The sequence below is a fragment of the Molothrus aeneus genome, chromosome 24 (genome assembly GCF_037042795.1).
Source record: "Molothrus aeneus isolate 106 chromosome 24, BPBGC_Maene_1.0, whole genome shotgun sequence".
NCBI classification, from domain to species: domain Eukaryota; kingdom Metazoa; phylum Chordata; class Aves; order Passeriformes; family Icteridae; genus Molothrus; species Molothrus aeneus.
This window is the reverse complement of record NC_089669.1, coordinates 634,733-650,723: the sequence shown is the minus strand read 5'-3', so window position 1 is coordinate 650,723 and position 15,991 is coordinate 634,733. Positions and strand designations below refer to the sequence as shown.

General features: G+C 53.9%; 1 protein-coding gene across 1 annotated transcript in view; it reads left to right on the top strand.

Moving 5' to 3' along the window:
* Positions 1-10,162, top strand: part of RAP1A (RAP1A, member of RAS oncogene family) — a 29,532-nt gene extending 19,370 nt beyond the window's left edge. Inside the window, exons 5-9 of the mRNA XM_066565279.1 lie at positions 453-509; positions 1,360-1,500; positions 4,732-4,875; positions 7,367-7,482; positions 9,438-10,162. Of these exons, the coding sequence (XP_066421376.1) occupies positions 453-509; positions 1,360-1,500; positions 4,732-4,875; positions 7,367-7,453 (429 nt within the window). The 3' untranslated portion in view covers positions 7,454-7,482; positions 9,438-10,162. The remainder of the gene's footprint in view (positions 1-452; positions 510-1,359; positions 1,501-4,731; positions 4,876-7,366; positions 7,483-9,437) is intronic.
* The last annotated feature ends 5,829 nt before the right edge of the window (positions 10,163-15,991 follow it).

The window sequence follows — 15,991 nt, the reverse complement described above, 5'->3', positions numbered from 1 at the left end:
ACTTTCCTGGAATTACCCTCTTTAGATCCAAGACATTTCTCAGAGAGTGGAAGATTTGCAAAATATCACTCTGAGGGTCCTGAAATATTTTGCATTTTCTTCTCTTCCTTACTCCCTTCTCTCCGGGCAGCAAAGAAAAATTCAAGTTTTAAGGTGCTTTGATTTGTAAGAGTGGATTAAGTCGAGATATTTCCAATCTCACTTAAGTTGAGATGTTTACAGTGAGCTGCTCATTTAAGCCTTGCTAATGAAGGGAGTCCTGGAGCATGTGAGCTGACCCAGATGCCTGGCTGGGGGCATGGTTAATCCTCTAAGAGCAGAGCTGCTCGGCCCTGGGGATGCAGGTGCTCTTTGCTGAGAGCCCTTTGTGCAGAGGTGCAGCCAGAGCTGAGATTTCTCTTGCCTGTCCCACTGCAGACCATTGATTCTGAGCTTTTGTTCCTTTTCCCCAGCAAGTGGAGGTAGACTGTCAGCAGTGTATGCTGGAGATCCTCGACACAGCAGGGACAGTAAGTGCCATTTCTTGATCTCATTGCTGTAATCCTGCCCAGGCAAGGCAGTCAATCAGCTGCAGTCATTTCAATGAAGGATTTTGTTAGATAACCTCAGCAGTGAGGTGGGTGCCAGGGCCTGGTGAGCTCTCCCCAGTGCTGGCACACAGGGGCTGGTGCCTCCTGTGCCATCCCCAGATCAGCATTCTGCTCTGGGAGGGTTTCAAACACGAATTTGCCAGGGGCCACAAGGACACAGGCTGCAGCAGTGCCAGCCCAGGGGCTGCTCCCCAGCAGGGCTGCCCTGGCGCCTCCCTGGCACAGCCCTGCAGCTGGCACGGCCCTGCCGCTGGCACTGCCCTGCTGTCCTGCAGCTGGCACGGCCCTGCCCCAGCACAGCAGCCCTGGGGGCTGGCAGCACTCCCCAGGCTCCTGGTGCTCCCTGGAACTTGGTTTTATTGAGAAAGCCCTGCAAAGCCTCAGCAGCAGGGGCAGGAATCGTTGCTGGATGGGCCTGGTAAAGGTCCTGGCCCTGCTGGGGCTCTGAGCTGGCACTGTCCAGCCTGCTCTGGCATTTCAGTCAGTAAAACCATGCAGAGATGCTTTTATTGCTGCTCTTCATCTTTTCCCCATTTTTCCAAGAAGCCCTTTATTAAGGGAAAAAAACCCCAAAACACCAAACCAAAGGGAAAGAGAGTGTTAATGCTTTTATTCAATTTCCATGCTCCAGTGGGTTTCTGTGAGGGGTAAATATGTAAATCCATCTGTGGCACTGCGTTCTTGTCTCCAGTACAATAGGAGTATTCCTGTGGAACTGTTCATTAGCTGCATTCTCCAGCTAATTACTGTAAAAAACGTTTGCTTGCAGGAGCAATTCACAGCCATGAGGGACCTGTACATGAAGAATGGGCAGGGGTTTGCACTAGTTTATTCTATCACAGCACAGTCCACGTTCAACGACCTCCAGGACCTGCGGGAACAGATCCTCCGGGTGAAGGACACTGAGGATGTGAGTAGAACATGCCTGGGTTCCTCTCTGCAAGTGCTTAAGGAGCTTTGCTCTCAAAGCACCACAGCCTGGGTGTTTACATACAAAGCCTCTTTCAGGGGATCTCCTCGGGGAGTGTTCAGTGAGTTTTCAGGGCCTTGTAGCTTTCAGTGCTGTTGTTTGAGGCACAGCACCTGCCAAGGGACATCACAAAATCAGATTTTCCCATGTCCTGGAAGCCACAGTCTTCTGAAATGCTGGGAGTTGATTGAAAGCAGCATTACTTCACTTCTCCTCCTTTAAACTCCTTTCCAGGATTGGCATTTTCTTCTTTCTCTGTGCTTTAGCTGTGCTTTATTTCCCTCAGAGTTAGGGCCAGTCGTGGTAAGGATGTTCCCAGTAGCTCTGCCTGGCACTGGAGACTGGGAGGGCTGGGACAGATGTGGGAAGGGGAAAGTTCAAATCTGTCCCCCAAGGAGGTCCCACAGTGCCAGGAACGAAACCATCAGGGGCCTGACAGAGCCTTGGGTTGTTTTGGGTGTTTGGAGCCCTTTTTAACTGAAGGGCAGATGAGCTGTGGGGAGTTTGGGGTGTGACAGAAGACGGGCCAGGCTCAGGTGAGGGTGGCTCTGTCCCCTGGATCGTGGTCCTGTGCTGTTCCCTGGCTGCAGTGGCCCTGGGCCCTCCTTGCTTTAACCAGCTGAGCTTCTCTTGGTGCCAAACTGCTTTTCCTTGGTGCCAAACTGCTTTTCCTTGGTGCCAAACTGCTTTTCCTTGGGCAGGCATTACTGTGGGGTAAATCCCCGCTGCAGGACCCTGAGCTGGGCTTGGCTGTGCTCGCAGGGGAATTTGTGCCCTGAGCTGGGCAGGTTCATCCCCAGCAGACACTGGGGATGGTGTCTCTCAAGTTTGAGAACCTTTTGAACATTTAAGCTGCATTTTCCTGAGTTAGGAAATGTTCTCCTTTCTGTCTTTCACACCAGAACATGTCCAAAGTCCCAGTATATCAATCATTACATTATCTGTATCTGGAAGAGTTTAAATTCCAATCTCCTACACCTAACAGTAAATGATCAAAGGTAGTTGCTCACCAAACTCCATTTTTGGATAAACCAATAATATCTTCTGCAATAATCTTACACAGTTTCATGTCTTCAAACCTGTACTGCTTACTCATCTCAGTATCACTTTTTGCCCTATTATTTCACATCTTCATACACTTTGCTTTTTTGCTGAACATGTTCATAACACATTTTCATGTTTCAGTATGAGAAATTTTCTCTTAACTGTCTAGAAAACTCTAAAGAACAGGATATTTACCACTCTATCTAAGCTGATAGAGCCCGAGATCTGATTTCAAATGAGCTTTATTTGCATTTGCTTCAACTGTACTGTGGCTTCAGGTTCCTGATGTGATAAGGAAAATTTATGTCTCAAAAATAAAAATATGAGCATTCTCTAATGGGTATGGCTGGGAGTTTTAAGGAGAAAAATTAATCTTGAGTGTAGTTGTGTCAGGAAGAGACCACAAATATTAACACTGAAGCAGATTAAAACCACACAGTGTGTTGTAAATCACCAAATGAATGGGGTAGTGATTTATTTTCCAGCTGGACAGGACTCTGTTTCTGCTCACAGAATGTGTTGGAGGAAATTAAACGGGGGCACTCCCCTAGCAGCAGCTCTTGGGGTTTTCTGCTTCCCCTGGGTGTGAGGAAGCAGGAGATGCTGCTGGGCTGGGGCACTCCTGGCGCTGCCCTGCTCCCAGCCAGAGCTGCAGCTGGCCCAGGTGGCAGAGCCCAGGTGTGCCAGCGCTGGGCTCTGCTGGGGACGGCCCTGGGGCAGCTCCTGGCAGTGGCACTTGGGCTGCTCGGAGAGATTTGGGGTTTTTCCCTTGCTGAGGGTGTTACAGAATCCCAGAGTGATGTGGGTTGGGAGGGTGCTCAGAGCTCAGCCCTGGGCAGGGACAGCTCCAGAGCCCCAGGGAGCTCCAGTCCTGTCCAGGCTGGCCTGGGACACCTCCTTCTGTACCTGCTGGGGACACCTGGAGGGCCACAGCTGTGCCAGGCCCTGCAGAGGGGCAGAGCCACTTCATCATTGTCCCTTGGTTTTTATTGGGTTCATCCTGCATTTCCCATTCTGCATTTCCCATTCTGCATTTCCCATTCTGCATTTCCCCCCCTGCATTTCCCCCCCTGCATTTCCCATTCTGCATTTCCCATTCTGCATTTCCCATTCTGCATTCCCCCCCTGCATTTCCCCCCCTGCATTTCCCCCCCTGCATTTCCCCCCCTGCATTTTCCATTCTGCATTTCCCCCCCTGCATTTCCCATTCTGCATTTCCCATTCTGCATTTCCCCCCCTGCATTTCCCATTCTGCATTTCCCATTCTGCATTTCCCATTCTGCATTTCCCCTCCTGCATTTCCCATTCTGCATTTCCCATTCTGCATTTCCCATTCTGCATTTCCCCTCCTGCATTTCCCATTCTGCATTTCCCATTCTGCATTTCCCCCCCTGCATTCCCCCCCCTGCATTTCCCCCCCTGCATTTTCCATTCTGCATTTCCCCCCCTGCATTTCCCATTCTGCATTTCCCATTCTGCATTTCCCATTCTGCATTTCCCATTCTGCATTTCCCCCCCTGCATTCCCCCCCCTGCATTTCCCCCCCTGCATTTTCCATTCTGCATTCCCCCCCCTGCATTTCCCATTCTGCATTTCCCATTCTGCATTTCCCATTCTGCATTTCCCCTCCTGCATTTCCCATTCTGCATTTCCCCCCCTGCATTTCCCATTCTGCATTTCCCCTCCTGCATTTCCCATTCTGCATTTCCCATTCTGCATTTCCCATTCTGCATTTCCCCTCCTGCATTTCCCATTCTGCATTTCCCATTCTGCATTTCCCATTCTGCATTTCCCCTCCTGCATTTCCCATTCTGCATTTCCCATTCTGCATTTCCCATTCTGCATTTCCCCTCCTGCATTTCCCATTCTGCATTTCCCATTCTGCATTTCCCATTCTGCATTTCCCCTCCTGCATTTCCCATTCTGCATTTCCCATTCTGCATTTCCCATTCTGCATTTCCCATTCTGCATTCCCCCCCCTGCATTTCCCATTCTGCATTTCCCATTCTGCATTTCCCATTCTGCATTCCCCCCCTGCATTTCCCCCCTCATCCTGAGAGCCACAGCACACAGAGCTCCCTGCACATGACCTTGCTGATGGATTTCTCCCCTGTTGCTCCCTTCCAGGTTCCCATGATTCTGGTTGGCAATAAATGTGACCTGGAGGAAGAGCGAGTCGTGGGCAAAGAGCAGGGGCAGAACTTAGCACGACAGTGGTGTAACTGTGCCTTTCTAGAATCATCTGCAAAGTCGAAAATCAACGTAAATGAGGTGAGCACCTCCTGTTCCCTGTGTTCCCGGCATGAACGAGGCACTTTGAGCCCTGTGTGTCTGAGCAGTGTGCCAGGCACTCTGTGTCTGCCTCCCTTTTGGGAGGGATGGGCTCCCTTTCCCCTGCACAGCCAGGGTGACTCCCCAGGCTGGTGTTTCACAGCCTCTCCCAGGGCCATGAGCAGCAGAGGGCCCTGAGCTGGATGACTTTTAGTTGAGATAAACTTTATCTGGAGAGAACGTTGTGTCACAATAACTGCTGCCATTCCCAGCGTGGGTGATGCCCCGTTGTGCTCCTTGTCTTGTGTGGGGCTGGCTGTTGCTTTTGGAATATTTGCATTTCTGGCTGCAGGTGCCTCATCACAGCCCCTGCAAGCCCCCAGCTCCCTAAAACCGTGCCCAAAGCCAGACCTGAGCAGTTCCCTGAGTTTAACTGAGCCCCCTGTGCTCTGGGTGCTCCTGCTGCTGCCTGGGGCAGCTCTGCTCCACATCAGGCACCACCAGGCTTTGTTCTGTGCTGGAGTTATCTGCCTGTGCCAGAGGCCAAGCTTGCAGGCACAAAGGCTGAGCTGACCCCGTGCAGCAGAGCTGGGCTGGTTCCAGCTGATAACTGGGACCGTTCAGGGCTGTGGGATAAGCAGGAGCAGCGGGATCTTGGCCTGGGCCCAGCTGCCCTGGCAGCCAGCAGGATGGGCTGGGAGGGAGGGGAGCCCCAGGAGCTGAGAATTGCAGCTCTGGGCTGGGATTGGCCCTGCTGAGGGCTCAGGATGGGCTGGGAGGGCTCAGGAGCCCCAGGAGCTGAGAATTGCAGCTCTGGGCTGGGATTAGCCCTGCTGAGGGCTCAGGAGCCCCAGGAGCTGAGAATTGCAGCTCTGGGCTGGGATTAGCCCTGCTGAGGGCTCAGGAGCCCCAGGAGCTGAGAATTGCAGCTCTGGGCTGGGATTGGCCTGGCTGAGGGCTCAGGAGCCCCAGGAGCTGAGAATTGCAGCTCTGGGCTGGGATTAGCCCTGCTGAGGGCTCAGGAGCCCCAGGAGCTGAGAATTGCAGCTCTGGGCTGGGATTAGCCCTGCTGAGGGCTCAGGAGCAGCAGAGCTGAGCCAGGCTGCTGCCAGCAGGGATTGTTTGTGTGTCTGGGCTGGGGATGCAGCTCAGCCCTCAGCAGATGCCCAGCAGGGCTGGGAGCATCCCCACTCTCTGGGGTGCCCCTGCCCCTCCTCAGGCCTCACCCCGTGGTCAGGGGCTCCTTCCTCGGGGGGAATCCTGCCTGTCCCTGCTGGCTCTGCAGCCCCGGGAGGTCACAGCAGAATGTGCTTATCCGGGGGTGATTCCTGCTCTCCTTGTGACCTCCGTGTTCTGCTTCCCTGCCAGCTGATATTTCCTGGCTGTGAAAAGCACAAAGGCTGAGGAAACCAAAGAGAGGAACTGTGAATGAAGCAGCTCAGTGCACTGGGAGTGTGTCCTGCTGCCTCCTGGGCTGGGCAGGCATTTGCATTCTTTTGGGGTTTATTCTTGCTTTCTCACTACTTTTGGAGTTTCTAAATTTGTTAAAATCTAGGTAAAGAGTGATAAATTCCCACATGCATTTGCTGCATGTGAATCAGACCTTTCAGATAATAAGTTTTTAATCCAGATGACCTTCTGGGGACCTCTGAGGTGCTCGTGCAGCACGCTGACTCCTTTTAGGGATGGTGGCATTCCTGAAACCTTGTTGCAGATGGCCGTGCTCACAGTCAGTTCTAGCACCTAAATAATCTGATTTATGAGAAGGGAAAATGTCAAATTTCAGTTGTTACAGTGTGTTATAAACAGTGTTAGAAACTGTTTCTTCGTCTTGTGAATTTCTCTGGAATCAACAAGAATTTGTGAGCTGTCGGCCACTCCAGGAAGGGGAAAAAACAAACAAGGACAAGGGTGGAGCCCTCTGAAGGTTGAAATATTTCTCCTCAATGCTGTGACCCAGCTCCAAGCATTTTTGCAAAGCTCATTTTGCTATAAATGGGTTGAGTCTTGCTGGGAAAACAACTCCCAGCAGCAGCAGCAGCACTCACCGAGCCCTGAGCTGCAGGAGCGCCCTGGGCTGTCCCTGGTGGCAATGGGAGCTCAGGGCTGTCCCCTCCCTGCACGGGGGTGCCCTGGCCTGCTGATCCTTGAGCATTTTCTGCCTGTTTTAAAAACCCCTTTGTTAATCCCGATTTTCTCCCCCTTCTCCAAAGCAAGGAAACTGCTGCCATTTCACTGCCCTGCTCTTCTGAAGGCTTTGGTGGGGATAAACTGAGTTTCCAGCTCCCTTATGTTCTGCACACTGATGGGAGCTTTGGGTTTCTTCTTCCATAAGCAGCTGCTAGAGAAACGTGTAATAAATTCAAGCAGTTTAATTGAATTTACACAACTGCAGCCACCAGGAAAGAGCTGTCAGCTCCCCAGCCTGCCTCAGTTCTCACAGCTTGTGTTTTGTCACTCGGGGTTTTCAGCTTGTGTTTTTCATTTGCAGATCTTTTATGACCTGGTCAGACAGATAAATAGAAAAACACCAGTGGAAAAGAAGAAGCCTAAAAAGAAATCATGTCTGCTGCTTTAGACTCCCATCATGCAGCAGCTCTGAGCCAGGTAAGAGGGGCCTGAGTCCCACCTGGGCCAGGTGAGCAGAGCAGCTCCCAACAGAGCCCCTTCCCTCTGCTGCTGCTCCTGGGCTGTGACTGAGCAGGGGCTTTCTGCTGAGCCCAGGGCTCGCTCGTGCTCCCTTTTCATCCTCTGAGAGATGTTAGTTACCCTCTGTAAATGCTGGTGTTACTGCTGCCACTGCTGTCCCCATGCTGGGACATTTGGGGACAATTACAAATTGCTTTTGTAGGGACGTGGGGTTCAGTGGGGCACAAATTAAAAAATAAAACAACCCAAACCGAAACAAGCATTAAAAAAAACCCAAAACAAACCCAACCAAAAAGCACACCAAGACTGGACACAGCTATAAATAATCTTCCTGTGTGTCTTGGCAGGGAGCTCTGTGTGCTCACAGCTGTTCTGTCATGCTCTGGAAGGGAACTGCAGCTGCAGGGTTGGGACAGAAATGTCCCCATTTGGGGCAGAGAGGGGCACTGGGTGCTGAGCTGTGCTCTGTGCTGAGCTGAACTGAGCTGAGCTGTGCTCTGTGCTCTCTGCTGTGTGCTCTGTGCTCTGTACTCTGTGCTGTGTGCTCTGTGCTCTGTGCTCTGCTCTCTGTACTGTCCTGTGTGCTCTGTGCTGTGCTCTGTGTGCTCTGTGCTGTGCTGTGTGCTCTGTGCTGTGTGCTGAGCTGTGCTCTGTGTTCTGTGCTGTGCTGTGTGCTCTGTTCTGTGCTCTGTGTGCTGAGCTGAATTGAGCTGAGCTGTGCTGTGCTCTGTGTGCTCTGTGCTGTGCTGTGTGCTCTGTGTTCTGTGCTGTGTGCTGTCCTGTGTGCTCTGTTCTGTGCTCTGTGTGCTCTGTGCTGTGCTCTGTGCTCTGTGCTGTGCTCTGTGTGCTCTGTGTGCTCTGTGCTGTGCTCTGTGCTGAGCTGAATTGAGCTGAGCTGTGCTCTGTGCTCTCTGCTGTGTGCTCTGTGCTCTGTTCTGTGCTCTGTGCTGAGCTGAGCTGTGCTGTGCTCTGTGTGCTCTGTGCTGTGCTGTGTGCTCTGTACTGTGTGCTGAGCTGTGCTCTGTGCTCTGTGCTGTGCTCTGTGTGCTCTGTGCTGTGCTGTGCGCTCTGTTCTGTGCTCTGTACTCTGTGCTGTGTGCTCTGTGCTCTGTGCTCTGCTCTCTGTACTGTCCTGTGTGCTCTGTGCTGTGCTCTGTGTGCTCTGTGCTGTGCTGTGTGCTCTGTGCTGTGCTCTGTGTGCTGAGCTGAATTGAGCTGAGCTGTGCTGTGCTCTGTGTGCTCTGTGCTGTGCTGTGTGCTCTGTGCTCTGTGCTGTGTTCTGTGCCGTGCTCTGTGTGCTCTGTGCTGTCCTGTGTGCTCTGTGTTCTGTGCTGTGTGCTGAGCTGAATTGAGCTGAGCTGTGCTGTGCTCTGTGTGCTCTGTGCTGTGCTGTGTGCTCTGTGCTCTGTGCTCTGTGTTCTGCTCTGTTCTGTGCTCTGTGTGCTCTGTGCTGTGCTGTGTGCTCTGTACTGTGTGCTGAGCTGTGCTCTGTGTTCTGTGCTGTGCTCTGTTCTGTGCTCTGTGTGCTCTGTGCTCTGCTCTGAGCTGTGCTGTGCTCTGTGCTCTGTGCTCTGTGCTCTGTGTTCTGCTCTGTTCTGTGCTCTGTGTGCTCTGTGCTGTCCAGCCCAGCCCAGCCCTGGCCATGGGCACTGCTGGTATCAGGCAGGGGCAGCAGGCTGGCACTTGGCTGGCACTTGGCTGGCACTGCTCTGGCCCTGATAAAACCCAGCATTTGGAGAGTTGCACTCCCACAGTCTCCTGCTTTCTGGCCTAGGAACAGCCCTGAGTTCTGGGAAAAAGGAGCTGCTCTGCTGCCTGTGGGCCCTTGGTTTTCAGGCCCTGGAGGGCACTGGTGGCACCAGCAGAGTAAGAAATGTCCCCCCATCATCTTCGTTTGTGTTTTCTCCCTCCAGATTGCAGGAATGAAGAACTGTTGCCTAAATGGAAAGTGCCAGCATTCCCAACTTCAGAACCTTATGGAAATGAGTAACATATCGGAAGAAGCTTCTCCTGTTTTTTATCTCCTGCGGGAAGAATTTAGATCTTAAAAATGGTTTGCACACAGTCCCTGGAAAAAGCAGTTGCTCTGTGTATATCTCTTGGAAATTAAAGCCAATATTCCTCCTCCTTTGCAATAGCAATTAACAGATGTGAAAATAAATATAATTGACTCTAGCATATGATTATCCCAAGGAGCATGGATGCATTTCAAATGTTAGAGATTGCTACTCTAATTAAAATTCATATTGACCATTTTATCATAATTTCTCCCCATCAAGCACTAAAAATGTTCCACTGTTATATTTTATATCTATAACTATAGATATATATTATCCAAAATTTCCCTTTGAACTCACTGCAACAAATAACTTTTTGAGTCATTGACTTCATTTTATATTTAAAAGTTACGAAATATCATTATTTTCATTCTGCCATTGTATTCTAATTAAAAATGTTTGTGCATAATGCTTTGGAAAAATGGGTCTTTTATAGGAAAAAAACTGGGATAACTGATTTCTATGGCTTTAAAAGCAAAAATATATAATATACTAAACCAACTCTAATATTGCTTCTTGTGTTTTACTGTCACAGATTAAATTACAGCTTTTATGAATGATTAAATTTTAGTACATTTTCATTTTTGTTTCTGTGTTTTTGTTACCGTTTCCAGCCTTTGGGTTTGCTCCCTGTTCTGGGAGTTCCTCTCCCATCCTGTGGGTTCAGGGGCTTTGTTGAGGTGCCCCCAATACCCCGTGCTGTATTTCATGTACCCCTCCCAAGGGACAGCAGGCAGCTCCTGTGTTTCCTCTTGGCCTTTTACAGGTGGGACTGCTGCAGGTATTTCCTCTGATATTTCCTCTGATATTTCCTCTGCACAGCGCCTCTGCTGTGCACAAGTTTGGTTCCATCCCAAGCTCTGTCTGCCCTGGAGGATGATCCTCACTTTCAAACCCGGCTTTGGCCGCTGGTCCCTGCTCAGCTGAAGGGGTTTCCTGTCTCATTTTGGGGCTGTTCCTTGTGTTCTTCAGTCCCGGTTGTTTGTGAAGTGTCAAGGAGCAGGGTCTGAAGAGGCCCGGGCTGCTCCATCCTCTGTGTGTGCAGGGGAGAGCCCGAGGGACCCCGAGCTCCTGCCCCCCTCGAGTGGGTGAGAGCAGAAAGAGCCAGCGCAGGGCAGGAGCTGGCGCTGGGTCAGTGCCCTGCACCCCTGGGGAGCTCGGGGCAAACCGGGGCAGCAGGGGATGGAAACAGCATTCTCTGAAACTGCTCTAATCCAGCTGGTGAATGACAGAGAGCCCAGCTCCTAATGCAGGTCAGGCCAGACTGGATGCAAACATCTGGATGGTGTGACAGCATCTGGATGGTGTGACAGCATCTGGATGGTGTGACAACATCTGGATGGTGTGACTGCATCTGGATGGTGTGACAGCATCTGCCTTCCGACCAGCACAGCTGCTTCAGCTGCTTGTCCTCAAGGCAGCCCTGCAGCTCCTTTTTCAGGAGGAGCAGAAGCACCGTGCTGGCAGGCTGGTTATCTTTCTGAAATGTAGAATATTTTAGCAATAAAGTAATTTCAGAGAACGCGGTGATCGCTGCACGTCTCTGTATAAACCGGGGCACAGAGTGGGGTGCACGTGGGCTGAGTGAGGATGGGGATGAGGATGAGGATGAGGATGAGGATGAGGATGGGGATGGGGATGAGGATGAGGATGGGGATGAGGATGAGGGTGAGGGTGAGGATGGGGATGAGGATGGGGATGAGGATGAGGATGAGGATGAGGATGGGGATGAGGATGGGGATGAGGATGAGGATGAGGATGGGGATGAGGATGAGGATGAGGATGGGGATGAGGATGGGGATGAGGATGGGGATGAGGATGAGGATGAGGATGGGGATGAGGATGAGGATGGGGATGAGGATGAGGATGGGATGAGGATGAGGATGAGGATGAGGATGAGGATGGGGATGAGGATGAGGATGAGGATGGGGATGGGGATGAGGATGAGGATGAGGATGGGGATGAGGATGAGGATGAGGATGGGGATGAGGATGAGGATGAGGATGAGGATGAGGATGAGGATGAGGATGGGGATGAGGATGGGGGATGAGGATGGGGATGAGGATGAGGATGAGGATGGGGATGAGGATGGGGATGAGGGTGAGGATGAGGATGAGGAGGGCGGGAGCGCTCCCGAGCCCAGGCTGCCGCTAGATGGGAGTGTGGGAGAGGCGCAGGGCTGGGAAGGCTCCATTGCCGTCGCTCTAATTCGGGATATTTGCAGCTTTCCCGCCCCTCTCCTCTCCCCTCTGCCTCCCACAAGCCGCTCCTTTTCTCACTGGATAAAAAATAAAAGTTCTTGAATGGATTTTAGCACAATAGCTGCAGTTCTGCCCCGGAGAGCCAGGTCGGACAGAAATGTCCTGAAGCACTTGGTGGTTAATGTCTCCCCGGGTCAAAAACGGCTTCACTGCAGAATGTCCCAAAGAAAGGGGAAAAGAAAAACCTCCCACAAGTCCCAGGCTTCTGCTTTTGACCAGAACCCAGCCGAGCACAGTAACGCTTTGCTGAGAGCAAAGGGACACATTTAAAATGTCCCGGAGCCCCTGGAGCCACCCAGCTCCTCTGGGAGCTGGGCACAATTCCCCAGAGACAGCCCTGGCCATCTCTGCAACGTGCAGCTCTCACTCCAGCCTGTGTTTGGCTTTTTCAGTGTTTTCTAAAGGTTATCTGAAGTCATGTTTTCCCCTCCCTCCCTCCCTCATTTGGTGGAATGATCCCACACGTCCTGCCCCACTGGGAAGGTTTAATTGCAGGTTCTGGTGCTGACCCAAGGAGTGACAGGGAGGCTTCCCAGGCTGCTCAAATCCAGGTTTGTTCTGCTGGCTCTGAGCTGCATTCCTGCCATTGCAGTGGCTGACGTGGGCATCCTGCATCCTGCAAACTTGAAAATTCACCATTAACCTTTGCAAAATCACCAAAACTAATGAATGCGTTCTTTATTTTGCCAGGACCGGGCACTGAGGGATAAAATTGGATTTTCCAGACGCCCAGGTGCCACTTGGAGAATAACCAGCATGTGCTAGCCCTCGTGGCTGGGGCTGAGCATCCTTCCCAGCCTCCTGGCTGGGCTGGGCTCTGGCACTGGTTTCCCTGCAGCAGCTGGTCAGTGCTCTGGCTTTCAGCCACAGCTCTGTCCTTCCTCCTGGAAGGAAACTCCCCAGATTTGGAGACAAACCCTGCGCAGGAGGAGGGAGAGGAGCAGGACTGGGGGCTCTGGGCTCAGTAGCCCCCAGCCAGGGCTCATTGCCAGAGCTGCAGCCTGCCAGCAGCCCTGGCACAGCTCTGCCGCCGGGGCTGGGCCCTCCTGGTCCCAGGGAAATGGGGGAGCTGTTTGTACCGTCCTGGGACTGAAACCAGCCTTTTGTCCTCCCTTGCGGGAAGCTGCACACAAGGGAGCTCTGCTCGTTCCTCCTGTGGTGAGGCCCCATCACCCACATTCTCCTGGGTCCTGTGGCCCCCATCTCCAGCAGGAGGCTCTTCAGAGGCAGCAGCACCAGAGGAGGCTGAAATCATCTGCCAGAGGTTTTGGACAAACGGGGAGCAGAGCTGGAATTGCAGCCCCGTGCTGAGCCAGAGCTGCCAGCCCTGGAACAGAGCCCTGGGGACCCGGGGTGGCTCAGAGGAGCCCATGGCCCTGGCCAGCCCTGGAATGGAGCCATGGGGACCCGGGGTGGCTCAGAGGAGCCCATGGCCGGCCCTGGCCGAGGTCAAACATCCCTGGCATTTCCCTGGTGCCCCAGCCCAGATGGGGCTGGCACGGAGGCGGTCGGGGCACAAGGAGCCCTTGTGCAGGGAGGGAGGGAGGGAGGGAGGATGCTCCGGGTGCCCAGCCCGGGCCAGCTGCTGCCAGAGCCACCAACAAAGCCCAGATTGAGCGGGGAGCAGCTCCCGGGCTGGGCAGGGACACTGGAGCTTTTTGGGGCCCTGGGCTGGGCAGGGACTCTGGAGCTCTCTGGGGCCCTGGGCTGGGCAGGGACACTGGAGCTCTCTGGGGCCCTCGATCGTGCCCGCCCAGCTCAGGGGCGCTCCCGGCTCTGCTTTCCAGGAGTTTTCCAGCCAAAAAACCTGAGATGGCCCCGGCTCTCCTCCAGAACCACCCCAAGGAGAGCAGCAGCCCCCAGCCAAGCCCTCTGTCCCATGGAGGTGATCCCTAAGGTCCCTTTTTTCCCTGCAGGTGTTTGCACAGAAATCCAGTTCCTTGCAGCCCCTTTTGGGGAGCTCAGTGAAAGGAGCAGTGTTGCAGCTCTGCTGCCCCTTCCTTCCAGGCTGCTCCAAATCCTGGGGTAAATTGGCTGCAGCTCCCTTGCACCCTGACTCTCCCTGCCCGTGGCTGCAGCTGTGACATTCTGAGGGCTGCAGACATCCAGCATCCCACACCCAATCCTCATTTAGCTCTGCAAATAAGAAGTGTCAAGCAGCTGTGTCAGTTTGGCTTAAGTTCACAGGAGAAATCATTTGATTTGAAGCAGTTTATGTTATTAAATATGACTGCACAGGAGCCCCTGCAGGATAATCCTGTATGATAAATGATGTTTGAAATGAGGGAGACCCGACACGGGCTCCAGCCCCAGATTAATCTGCAGGAGCAGGGGGGGCACAGAGGAGCAGAGGGCAGGGCTGGATGTGGCAGGGCTGGATGTGGCAGGGCTGGATGTGGCAGGGTTGGATGTGGCAGGGTTGGATAGGGCAGGGCTGGATGTGGCAGGGCTGGATGTGGCAGGGTTGGATGTGGCAGGGCTGGATGTGGCAGGGTTGGATAGGGCAGGGTTGGATAGGGCAGGGTTGGATGTGGCAGGGCTGGATGTGGCAGGGCAGGGCTGGATGTGGCAGGGTTGGATAGGGCAGGGTTGGATAGGGCAGGGTTGGATGTGGCAGGGCTGGATGTGGCAGGGCTGGATGTGGCAGGGCAGGGTTGGATGTGGCAGGGTTGGATGTGGCAGGGCAGGGCTGGATGTGGCAGGGCTGGATGTGGCAGGGTTGGATGTGGCAGGGTTGGATGTGGCAGGGCAGGGCTGGATGTGGCAGGGCTGGATGTGGCAGGGTTGGATGTGGCAGGGTTGGATGTGGCAGGGTTGGATGTGGCAGGGCTGGATGTGGCAGGGTTGGATGTGGCAGGGTTGGATGTGGCAGGGTTGGATGTGGCAGGGTTGGATAGGGCAGGGTTGGATGTGGCAGGGTTGGATGTGGCAGGGTTGGATGTGGCAGGGCTGGATGTGGCAGGGTTGGATAGGGCAGGGCTGGATGTGGCAGAGCTGGATGTGGCAGGGTTGGATAGGGCAGGGTTGGATGTGGCAGGGCAGGGTGGGATGTGGCAGGGCTGGATGTGGCAGGGCTGGATGTGGCAGGGCTGGATGTGGCAGGGCAGGGTTGGATGTGGCAGGGCTGGATAGGGCAGGGTTGGATGTGGCAGGGTTGGATGTGGCAGGGTTGGATGTGGCAGGGTTGGATGTGGCAGGGCTGGATGTGGCAGGGTTGGATGTGGCAGGGTTGGATGTGGCAGGGCTGGATGTGGCAGGGTTGGATGTGGCAGGGTTGGATGTGGCAGGGCTGGATGTGGCAGGGCTGCAGCTGCAGCACCTCGGGAGCCACCCCAGCCACAGCAGGGATGGAGCATCCAAGCCTGGGAGAGCTCCAGAGCCCTCCAGAGCACCTGGCACCTGGGACATGGGGCAGAGGTGGTCTTGGCAGTGCTGGGGGACAGCTGGACCCGATCTCAGAGGGCTTCTCCAGCCCCAGTGATCCTGTGGTGAACCAGCACCTGCACACCTGAGGGTTCCTGCCCTGTGCCCCTGGGTCAGCTCACCCTCGGTGCCACCCAGGGCAGAAGCACCGAAATTTGGCAGCAAACAGGAGCCAGCTGTGTTCTGAGCTCTGCTTAGAAATGTGCAGGGATTTCATGGGAGCCAGGAGAGCGCCCCTCTGCCCCTCTGCCCAGGGTGTCAGGGGTGCTGAGCATGCCCAGGAGATGGATCCAAGCTGAAGAGCTCCTGGCACAGGGGACGTGGCTCCCTCGGGTCCCCCTGCTCGGAACCAGCTCCACCCCAGGCTCAGGAGGTGCTGCCCTGGGGCCCTGTGCCCCCAGCCAGGCTGTGGCTCTGGGGTGCCAGGGGCAGCTGGCACAGCTGGGGACAGTTCCCTGCCAGCCTGGGCGGGAGCAGGCCCTGGGTTTGCTGCCTGCCGAGCTCGGGGTGCTCCCTCACCCTGCAGAGGCTGATCAGCAGCCAGCAGGCAGCTTTGGGCCCTTTCCTTCTGAAACAATCAGCGTTCAGGGCTTGACTGAGAAGGATTTGCTGTGAGATAAGCTTCCCAGAGCGGGGCTGAAGTAATAATTGAATGAGTGTGAGGTGGTGAATGAGGCACGATGAGTCAGAGCAAAAACTGCTCTGGGCCAGCAGGAAAAGGCTCCT